Below are 12,229 nucleotides of genomic sequence, written 5' to 3'. Positions count from 1 at the left end.
CACAAAAACACAACCGCATGAGAACACTTAGCAGTGAACTCACATTACTTCTGTGCAATAAAGAAGCCTTTTTCTATGCAAATTAAGTTTATTATAGGGAATTTCTTTCCACGCTACTTTTATTGGTATGTTAAAGGTGTAAAATCCTTCAGTGAACAGCAGAGGTAGTATGTGCAAATAAACCATGCTTTCAGCTAGTGAATTTCCAAAAGTGAATTTCCCCCTTTTACATTTCGGAACATCAAAGCATTACATTATCAGACATTTAGTAAAACTGAATTAAGTTTTAACATCCATAGAATGTCTAAAGGCATTACTTTGAAATCATGATATTTTTGTACGCATACAAAGATTGAAAAAAATGACTCACAACCCATCAGGGTATCGTGTCTTCCCTTAGTTTTATCCTTCTTCTTATTGATATCCCAGCCATCAAAGAAGCTCTACAAATATAAGATTGAATATAAAGAAACAGAGAGAGAGAGAGAGAGCATATTTGTTAGTTTTATAAGATAATTCTGATAGACTTTGTCTAACATGCATTTAGACTAGATGTTCTGGATTATTTTGCAACCCAAAGACATGCCTTTTATGATATTACATGAAGCTAAATTTGAATGCAATTCCACTTTCATGGAGGATAACCATGATTTTACGCTTCTGTTGAACGCAAAAAAGGTTATGTGAACAATTATTTTATGTAAACACTTCTTTTAATATTTGCAACTGCACAGATTACAGCAAAAAATATTAAATTACACAGTGGACACCAGGTAAAGGAAAACTGAATGTTCAATATTAGGCACAGCATTAGGTAGACCAAAAAACTTCTAACTGAACTGATCTGCATCCTCGTCTTGTTTTAAATTCTCAGACACTCCCAAACCCTGACTGTCAAATTTAGCATTCACTGAAATATAAATGTGAATAGAGGCAACATTTCCACTTCATACTAGATCTAATAGGTGCAAGCATATAGACTGCCAATTCTAGTGAACTTCTAAATATATTATATATAAATTACATAAAATATGCCACTTGATTTATTTTAAGGGAAAAACTGCAAATTAAATATATTCATACATTCATTCATATATTCAAAAGAATATATATGAATATATATACATTTTGATTAATTTGAACCAAGAAAGTGGCAAGATGAAAACTACTATTTTCTGTTTCAAACTTTCACATAGCATCTTAAGGTTATAATAACATTAAAAATTTAAATCCAGGTTTTCATTTTCAAAGATTTATTATAAAATGTTACTATTTTTTCCCCACAATGCAAAAAATCAAAGATATCTTTATTTTTTGTACAACATAGTAAGTTGATCCACATATGGCAGCCCCTGAACTTGGTCAATACTAATATATATATATATATATATATATATATATATATATATATATATATATATATATATATATATATATATATATATATATATACACAAACACACACACACACACACACACTGTATATATATATATATATATATTAGTATATACAGGCACTGGACTAAAAATACATTCATCAGTCATCGCTCCCAAAATTAATTTAACGGGTCATCTTTTTAATGCTATAAATTTGCTGTTTGGGAAAAAAGGGAGAAAACATGACCTAATAACTCTGCGAATATACAATTTTGCGTAAAATTCAAAATTGACTCTTCAATACCTACCAGATACAATACTGATTTTGGCGGAAACTACTTTTTTTGGGGGGGTTTTATGGCGTTCATCGCATTTATCGCATATATATTAGATACACCTTTCTGGTTAATACAGTAACACCTTTTTGCTTGTAGGACAGACCTCTTCTCCCCGTTTTCCACTCTGTTTCCCAACTAAAGATCCTGTCAATAAGCACTGATCAATGGACTGTACTTGCGGTCCGCAGGGAAATAAAGCTTATGAAACCCTGCCGTTACATTTGTGTGCTCTCAAACTCTGTTTCTTTTTTCGCTTATGAAGCACAAAGACACTGACCTCAAACACACACACACACACACACACACTCACACACGTACAGTGACACTATGTCCAGGAAAGTGCGTATTGATTTTTGAGTTGAATCTGTTTCACACTGGGGGGGAGAGTTTAATGAGTCCACAAGCTGAGCTCCTGAGAGGCAGGCTAGTGGCAGAGCTCTGATTATGTGGAGGGATGTTTTGTCTCGTAGCTCTGTGGACAACAACAGATAGAGGAGAGTCAACAGTCCACATGAGTGTGGCGCCGAGAGGAGAAGCTCAATCCGCATTCTGAGGAGAGAAAATTAGCCACGGAGGAAGAGAGGGAGGAAAAGAGATAGCAGTGTAGTGTGCTCTTTTTGTGCAGTAATGCTGAAGGGCTGTGTGACCTCTACTTTCCTCTCAATAACTGCTCCTCTATAGTCCATGAGGGAGTGATGCCAACCTGTCCGTGAAGAACAGCTCAAACTTGCTGCTCTGAAAGTTGGCCAAGTCACAACTGTGATACGTAATGTACTATTCATAAAGGTGCATTACAGACTGCTCTTTTACAACATATTTTTATCACTTTACATCAGACTAAAAACCGTTTTCAGTAATTGAACTATACATGAAATAAAACTGAATGTAAATATTAGATGAAAAACTAATAAAAAAAAATTGAAAATGGCAACAAGTATACTAAAATACCGAAACTACAACAAATACAAATATAATTTAGACCTATATCGAAATATACCTATATAGAAATATTCAAGCTTTTCTAAAGTAAAATATTCAAAGCACATTAAAAATGACTAGACTTAACATGAAAACTGAAACTGTAAAAGCTAATTGAAAATATCAATAAATACTTAAGTATACAGTATAACTAATACTAAATATTGCCTCAAAGTTTTATTCCAGGCCAGGACACCCTGATTATTAGTTAAAAATCCCAAAAGTGAGCCTAATAGAGTCAGTAGAATCTTAAAAGAACATAGCAAACTGTAAGTGTAATTGGTTACACTTCAGTTTAGGGACTTGTTGCTTATAGCATGCATATTACTAGCATACTGGCTGTTTATTAGTAGTTATAAAGCACATTAATGCCTTATTCTGCATGACCATATTCTAATCTTACCCATTAATTCAATTGAACAACTATGTTACTATGTATAAGCAGTGATTAGGAGTAATTTGAGGCAAGAGAATTGGAACCATGTAATCTGATCTGAATACTCTTAGCGAGTTTAGAGCTATTGTGAAAAAAAAAAAAAAAAAAAAACATTTGGCTGCAACTGCTATGGTATGAATTTTTTTTTCTTTCTACTCTTTTTTTTTTATTATTATGTATTTTTGATGCCATCTGGACCTGGCTACTAATTATCTTGGCCTTACTCACCAGACGGCACCCTGGAAAGCACATTCTTGATCTAACAAGCTATAATCTGCCATTGATTGTAAGATCATATCTTTGAAACTGATGAAATTATATAACGCAAAAGCAGAAATCCAGTCTTAGTATGCAGTTCTAGATCAAAATTGTCTAAAAGTGGACCAGATCTTATGTCAAATGTCTGGCTATGTAAGACTAGGTTGAGGTCAAGCTGGTTTGGGCTGGCAGATATGCAGCAAACAAGCTGCCATGTTCCAAAAACCATCTTGACTACCTCAAGCTGGAATGAGCAGCTTTACTTCAGCATGTCATATTGTGGAGAAGTGATAAGAAGTTTGGAATATGTGTTTGTGCATAAACATGCATCTTTGCATTAATGTGTTTGTGTGTTGGGGATTGGATGCAGAGGTCTGTTTTGACAAGTCTTGCAGACGGTGAGTTCTGGAGGCTGGAGATCTCCCAGCTAGACATCTGTTCGCACTGACAGGTCCCTCCACGAACGCAACGGCAGCTCCCAGATAAACCGCATTGTAAGCAGCACTAAAGCCCAAGAATATTCTGACTTCTGTAAATAAATCAGAAAATCTGTGTGGGCAGCTGTGAAAGATTTATTTTATTTTGACTCTCTCTCTTGCTTGAATGCTTTAAAAAAAATAAAAAATAAAAAAAAATAATAATATATATATATATATATATATATATATATATATATATATATATATATATATATATATATATATATATATATATATATATATATATATATATATATATATATATATATATTATAAAGCCGAAATAACCCAAAAGATCTGGTTTCCTCTGAAATAAAACTCAAAACAGCTATGCCAAAGCATTTTTTTTTCTATTTGAGCAACAGGTGCATCTACAGGGAGCAGTTATTTCAATATAAGAGTGTTGCAATTCAGTGACTGTATATGCAAATATGCTATATAGTATAAATGAAACACTACTATTATTATTGTTATTATCTCAATAACTTGATTTTCTGCTTGCTTGTATGAAAAATACAGTCAAACTACAGCTAAACAAGGGTATTTGAAGACTAGTCTCAACATTGGCACACTGACAGACCTTTCACGAACCTTGGAATTCATAATTCAAACTAAAAACTAAAAAATATCAATAGCTGGACGAAGCCACTAGTTCCGATTAACTGACTTTGTGCAATTTCTGGTAGCCAGCGAACAAGTTTACATCAGCCAGGATGCAAAGTGTTTCAAGATCCTAGGTTACTACTATGAGTGCTACTTAGGAAGAATAATTGGCTGCATTTGACAAAGTTAAGCAATAAGTAGCAAAGAGTCATTACTGTACATCCTAAGTTGTTCTTAAACTTTCACACCGTTTTAAGATAACAAATAAAAGGGTTAGTCACACAACATGAAAAAAAAAAAAAAATACAAATAAAATAAACAAACCAAAAAACCCCCACCTCATATTCCTGTTTAAAGCCATAACCTTCTGCAGTTTTCATCTGGTTGATGTGTTGTAGGAGGTCAGCCACACGCACTGCCGGGTGAAGCTGACCCGTGTGATAGGGCGATCCTTTGCGGCCACACTGACGTCGAGGCGATCCGCCCAGAAGACTGCTGGACTCATTCATAGAGCTCCGTGGATCACCTTAGTAAAAATAAACAAGCACAGAACAAAAGTTTGCATGACATCTTTCATATAAGGATATCAAATAAACAAAGCATAGGAAACAGCTACACCTGAAGCAGCTCAACTATCATAAAAGATAAAAAAAAAAAAAACATAAACATTTTATAAAAACAAAAACTCCAAACAAGTATAAGAGGGTTAATCTGAGAATTATCATCCCCTTATGACGCTTCATCTTCTGTGTTTATAATTGGCATTCATAAATATGATCAGGGAGCAATTATGAATTCATGACTAGGGCTGTGTATTCAAATAAATTAGCAGTCTGCTACTCATTTCTCAACGGAAATAGGAAATAAGAAACCCAGACAGTATATTCCACACAGCAGACACTTAAAATGTGGCAAGACAGCTCTGAGACGTGCCATTAAAACTTCATTTTGATCAAGAGATCTCTCTCTTTGAGACATCAACTATTCAGTGCCTGCAGAGTTAGATACCTCTGAATTGGATATTTATTTATTTATTTTTTTTGCTTGCTCTAATTTCTGCCATAGTGAAAATCTCGACCATGATGCCTTAAGGATGAGCTTCTGGTGCAGATCTGAGTCCATTTGCATCTCATAAACTGGTTGTGTTTGCCGAATGTGTGATTGTAAATGCAAGTTCACTTTTCGTTCTTACTACTCTTTAATGGATTCATGTTTATTTTAGGATTGATACGTAGTCTTATGTCAGGGGAGAATGAGTGTCAGATTTGGAATCATATGAGAATTTACTACAGCAACAGCTCTACATCTTATATTTAAGAGCTGTGAATGCTGAGTGATTACAGAAGGACTGTGGCTTTGATGAAGCTTTCACAGTGACTACAAATGAGGACAAATTAATGGGAGGTGACCCAGTAAGTCCCTGAGCTTCACTTCAACTGTGTGCGTGACTGAAAGTCTTTATACATTCATTTGCAATCTTTGACGTTATCGCCTGATACTCTTGTTTTTAGCACCGGTAAGTGTGAGGAAATAATAGAAAGAATTATTGTACAGATTTCATCATTATGCTTGTGTCGCTCTATTTTCTGCCTTTACTTCTAAAAGTTTTCAACTAGCTTCTTTCATCCGCTTAATCACAAATTAAGTGCTAGATTAAGTCAAGTTCAGTGAAATATCAATGCAATAAGGTAGGGATGCATGATATTATCGGAGCGTTATCCGAATCAGCCGATAAAGGCTTAAAATGTGAGCACTGGCTGATTTGGAAAAAAAATATGCCGATATGTCTTACCGATAAGATGGATATCTCACGTATGCTCATGGCGTGATAGTTATAAGATCATGTCAGCAGTGTGGTCATTTTTGAAGTAAACTTTTGCACAAATGATGATTAGATTAACTTTTTTGCATCACCACATTACATTTTTGAATGCATGTACAGAACGATATCCGATGTGCAAGAGAGTCAACAGTTTCTAGCACGTGCAGTAGCAGCATTGGCAGTGGCAGCATAAAATGAAAGTACAATACATTAACATTAAGATAAAATAAAATCATTAAGATACTTGTGTTTCTGAGCAGTATCCCAGTATTTAGATGAATACAAATCACAAACATGACACTTGTAAATTAAATAATTTAAAGCTGCAGTAGGGAACTTTTGTAAAAATATATTTTTTTTACATATTTGTTAAACCTGTCATTATGTCCTGACAGTAGAATATGAGACCGATAATCTGTGAAAAAAATCAAGCTCCTCTGGCTCCTCCCAGTGGTCCTATTGCCATTTGCAGTTATAGATCACTCCCGGTAAGAAATCAACCAGAGCTGCGGTCCGTAACTTTGTTTGTGTTCAAAATGTAGAAAAATGTATATAATAAGTGAGTACACCATGAATCCATTTTCCAAACCGTGTTTTTAGCTTGTCCTGAATCACTAGGGTGCATCTATAATAAGTGTTTATATTCTAACTATTTTCGATTGCTACGGGGGTACCGCGGCGGAGTAACCCAGTACCTTTGTGATTCTTTATAGACATAAACAGAGAGAAGTAGTTCCGGCTACGATGTTCTTCCGCAAGACGCAAGCAGTTCTGTTTATTAACCACTAGAGCGTCAAAAGTTACCAACTGCAGCTTTAATACTGTATATACTGAGTTATTCAGTAATAAGTAATATATTTTTCAAATGGATTATGAAAACAAAAATACAAGGAGTTCTAAAAAATTTTTTATTACTTTTACAGCTCTTTTGCTTTAGACCATCTATTAATGTTGAATACACAAATAAAATTTTATGGTTTCAACTGCATCTGTACTAGAAAAAAACTAACAAACAAACAAAACAGGGTTTTTCCCTGTGTTTCAAAACAGGGAAATATATATATATATATATATATATATATATATATATATATATATATATATATATATATATATATATATATATATATATATATATATATTGAATATATATATGTGTGTGTGTGTGTGTGTGTGTGCAACTCGGTATCGTCTATCAGCCAAATTATTTGAAAATATTGGCATATAGGATTTCAGCAAAAATCTAATATTGAGCATCACTAATTTTAGATTTTAAAATAAATGGAAAAACATGAAAGAAATTACTTGAATGCTTTATGTATTTTTTTTTTTGTTTATTTTTGTTTTTAAGGAACAGATTGAATTTGAAGTTATTATTCACTGTTATTCACTGATGAGCTGTTAACCACTGACTGGAACACTGATTCATTAAATTAAATCGGAGAACAGGATCATTTAGATCAGTTTTGTAAATGGGATCAACCGTTTCACTGAAAAAATCTAATTCAAAAGACAGATTCTTTTCTAAACTGGATATAATTACCCCTCCGATGAACTCACACAGTCAAGATTTTCAATGAACAATGACTAAATATCTGCCTGTTTCTCACACAAAGCTATCACGTGGCTTCAGAAGACTTTTATCATACTTCCACGGTTCCAGGTGTCATTTTGGAGCTTGACGGCAACAGTCCTCATTCACTTTTCTTTAAAGTGATACTCTTTAAAAATTCTCCTTTTATGTCTCACAGAAAAAAAGTAAGACATATTTGGAACAACAAGTGCCCATCATGCAATGCGTTATGAATCATGGATTAGTTATATGGGTTACTGTTTACTGCTTTCATGCTGTTGTTGATGTGCAAGTTGTCACTTCCCTATATTTGTCAGGAGTATTAGCTCTGTAGTCATTGTTTCAATGTGCAAGTTCATTTAACTGGAATAAATGAGTTGAAACAAAGCAAGACAAGTGCATACTACATGGTTATTTGGTTTTTTCATGCTTTGCGTCACTAATACACCAGATTACATAGAGTGTCTGTTCAACAAAGAATTAAATCCACACATATTCAGGTTTTAAGTCTGCAATTAAACTCAAGTTCAAGTCAAGGTGTGTGTGCTGGTGTTGTATTGTGTCACATCTTACTGCGAGTGCTGCACGTATGGGTGTCCATAAATGACAAGGCCATCCTCTCGTCCTCCTGCAGAGTGCTCTGATCAGTGAAACTGCGCTCCATGGAGCCTATCATATTACTCTTCTCTTGCCTGTACGTCATGGGGGTCTTATTCATGTTCACCGGCTTCCTACTGAGGAGACAGAGAGAAGAGGGCAAGGAGAGAAGAAGGGGAGGTAGAGAAATGGAACGTGAAAGAAACGAGAGAGAGAGATGAGGCGAGTTAGGGGAGTTGGTGAGAGAGAAAAAGAAGATCATCACTCCACTGCTGCCCCCTCTCTAAAAAGCGCACAAAAAAAAAGCCATGAGAAATGATGATGCGCAATGGAGAAGAAGCCACTTACGGATAATAAGAGTATGAGTAGTAATCCCTTCTGGAAAGAGAGAGAAAAAAAATAAAAGAAGAGAAGAAAAGGGGAAAAAGAGAAGAAGAAGAAGAAGGGACATGAGATGCAAGCACTGCTAGAGCTCTGATTAGAGTGAAAAATGGCAAGCCGTCAGCAGCTTGCATTTGCCACGCAAGTAATGGGACACATGCAGATATGCACAAAGCCTCAGCCAGAGCGGGAAATGGCGGCCTAATCACATACGTCATCTTGTTGCTTTTAACGAGTTAAACAAAGTGGCTTGCTGAGAGAGACTTTCACATTCGCTCTCTGCAGTCGTGCCTTTAAAGCAATTCGGCGGCGCAATCTAACCCAATATCCGCTAAATTGTCCAATGAAACGCTTGGAGAACACTTCCATCTGCATTCATATTACAAATGTTCTTCAACTCCATTTTGGGGTGCATTTGGATTAAATGGCTTAGATTTCCTGTTTTACACAAAGGCCCGGTATATTTCTTTTCATTTCAGCGGGAAGAACTCCCATCGCTAGCTGAAGTAGGCACGTTCCTGTGATACTTTATCTCTGGCTAAATGACTGTGCTGAGGGTTTGCTGCACTCAGAAGTTTAGCTTATATAAACTTTTTTTTTTTCTTTTTCCCAGAAGTAGGAAAATGAAAGTGAGAGGCTGAAGAGGTATATGCTGATAACTGATTATGGAAAAGACAACTAAAATGCAAACAAATTTGCCATAATATCTGAGATAGAGATAAAGCAATAAACCAAAGGTGGTCAAGCTGGTTTGCTTTTGGTAGCTTAACCTGGTTTGGTTTATCAGGTCCAACCAGGTTAATCCATAAAATTCACCAGGTCAAGGGATGCATGATATATAGGGGTTTTAATTATTTTTGGGTGGAGATTAGAATTATTTTAGAACACAATTTTAAGTCAAAATAGTAAAGTAGAACTTTATTAAATGTACTTTCATTAAATGAATAAAAAGGCCTTGACATAAAAATCAGTTAATTTTATTGGCCATAATTTGAATATCTGTGCATCCCTAAAACCAGAAATAATCAGACAAGGAGATGAAAGTCTAAAACATTAGGCAATCACTATTCATGCATGTGAGAAATTCATATGAAAACAGATGGTGAATGGTCTTCATCTGTTGTTGAAGATGAATCTATGAGATGACCACTGCGTAGATTCATCTTCAATGATTGGTGCTGCTTGCGGAACGAGAGGCTTGTGTCTCTCATTCGCCACTGGATCTGATGACCTTTTGAGAACCGTGGGCTAATTATCTCTGAAAGCACACTTTTTCCATCCCAATTATTGGCTCATTTCTGGTTCAGGGCGGCAGCGGGCAGGGCCTAATTAAGTGAGTAATTGAATTGCATTTCTCTTTAATTAAATATTTCACACTCAGATAATCTCAGAAGATGAAAACCCCTGGCAATCTCTCGGAGAATGCAGCAGAGAACACCTGGGTGCCCATTGACTGAGCCGAATAATCGAAGTCATAAACCACAATGGGTAGGTTTAAGTTAGTCATAGCTGAACGCACAGTAGCCTGGTCTCTCAGGAACAGATTAAGTCTAATTTAAAAAGCACTTTCATAAGAAATATTTGAAAACGGCCCACAGACTTATAAGTGTCAGTGTAAATTTGAAGCAGTTCTTTGTTTTGCAGCACATACAGTGGCTCGAAAAAGATTTGGACACTTAAGTCACACGTTAATATGCACGAATAATAAAACATCATAGATTCAAATATATATATTTTTTAACCTTTTTATGTAATCTAATATAATGACGAAAAAATGTATCAGTGTAACTTAAATGTCTATATACGCTTCACATTTATGCTTTAAAACAACACATGCTCTGACTCTCGTGTTTTCGTCCAGACAAGAGAAACTCACCCTTTTTTAATGATTATGATAATGGCCCCAAGTAGCAGTATCAGGACCACCAGCCCACCAGCGCACACTCCTAGGATGAGCCCCATCTCCTCTGAGCGCTGTGTGACCTCAAGAGCACGCTGATGGTCTTTACAGGCGGCTGAAGAACACACAAACATACATAACAACACTTGAGAACACCAGCAATTACATAGAGCCTGAATGAACATATTTACCGGCAAACAAAACACAAACACACAAATCCAAAGTACACAGGAAGTCCACACCACAACTATAACGATAGCAACAAAGAGGAACAATATTTTTGGAATTATTATTTTTTTCTAGCTGATGAACGATAAAACATTGACAGCCAATCAGAATTCTCCTGCTTAAGCTTGAGCGTTTAAAGCAACGGACAACTTAACTGCAGTGCACACTAATGATAAACAGAACGTCATTGTGTGTTGGTGTGGACATAATATAATAAAATGTTCTTCTAATTCTAACCAGGTTAAACAAGATAGAAACAGGGTGAACATATTTGGTGTGGCGACATGAGTTCAGCCCGATCAAGCTCTTAAACCAGCTTGTACCAGCTAATGACCGGCTAGCATCCAAGTAAATCTGACACAAGCTGGATTTCTCAGCAAGTTTAGAAGAAGTTAACAGACATTCAAATTGAAAAGCAGAAAGAGGTCTTTGGTCATCCACCGAGAGTGGCACAAGACAAATTTGACAATCTAAGAAAGCAAGTGAGAAAAGCATCTACAACATAGTCCTGAGTCAAAACTCAAAACATAGTCATGAGCCAGGGTGAAAGAAATGAAAGATCTGGCAATCACTCATCATGAGCCGTTTCTCTACTGTACCACGCAGATTGCACGCCTCCTCTGCGGCACAAGTGCCAACTGCACCCGGTCAGCTATTTATCCCCGGCACCTGTCTCCACTGACAGCGTGTGGGCAGGGGTCATTTCACAATCTGAGGCTCCTGGGGATAGCATGACTCTCTGTCACACCACAAAATGAGACTGTGTGATCTAAGAGAGAGAGAGTAAACAGAAAGTGTGCATATGCAGCGGAGCCTGAGGCAATCTGCCCTGACCTAGACACGCAGCAGCTGGGCTATTTATACTCTTTCACACACTCATGCTTGTACGGAGGATGTTTTGCATGTTTTTGAGGGGGTTTGTTTGAGCTGACGAGTATGTGTGAACATCTATGGGAATCTGTATGTTTTGCTATTTTCACAAAAACACAGAGGGCTTGTGCAGCAAATCCTAATCCAGCTAAAATAATTCAGATCAAATATTCAAATGATACATATGATAAAAATGACTATATAAAAATTTGAATATGCTGTCTTTACATGTCAAATACATAAATTGTTATATATTTAAATATTACATACCACAATATAGAACCAACACTATGTAAATAAATCTGAAATATAATGTTACACACAAACATACATTAAAACTGTAGGAGGGATTTCAGGACACGCATTAAGATGCAAAGTATAATTCATAA

At 35.8% G+C, this 12,229-nt stretch overlaps 1 protein-coding gene across 15 annotated transcripts in view; it reads right to left on the bottom strand.

Annotated features, from left to right (window-relative positions):
• ptprub (protein tyrosine phosphatase receptor type Ub) overlaps positions 1–12,229 on the bottom strand; it is a 206,412-nt gene that overhangs the window by 29,496 nt on the left and 164,687 nt on the right. For 5 of the 15 annotated variants that reach the window (XM_026283812.1, XM_026283813.1, XM_026283817.1 and 2 more), the window contains exons 14-18: positions 10,719–10,857; positions 8,810–8,839; positions 8,438–8,598; positions 4,808–4,995; positions 371–443 (exon numbers count right to left, since the gene is read on the bottom strand). In XM_026283812.1, coding sequence (XP_026139597.1) covers positions 371–443; positions 4,808–4,995; positions 8,438–8,598; positions 8,810–8,839; positions 10,719–10,857 — 591 coding nt within the window. The remainder of the gene's footprint in view (positions 1–370; positions 444–4,807; positions 4,996–8,437; positions 8,599–8,809; positions 8,840–10,718; positions 10,858–12,229) is intronic. The other 10 variants (XM_026283821.1, XM_026283819.1, XM_026283824.1 and 7 more) reach the window with 4 other exon arrangements.

The sequence above is a fragment of the Carassius auratus genome, chromosome 16, assembly GCF_003368295.1.
Source record: "Carassius auratus strain Wakin chromosome 16, ASM336829v1, whole genome shotgun sequence".
NCBI lineage: Eukaryota > Metazoa > Chordata > Actinopteri > Cypriniformes > Cyprinidae > Carassius > Carassius auratus.
The sequence above is the reverse complement of the archived record's forward strand: the minus strand, read 5'-3'. Positions and strand labels throughout refer to the sequence as shown.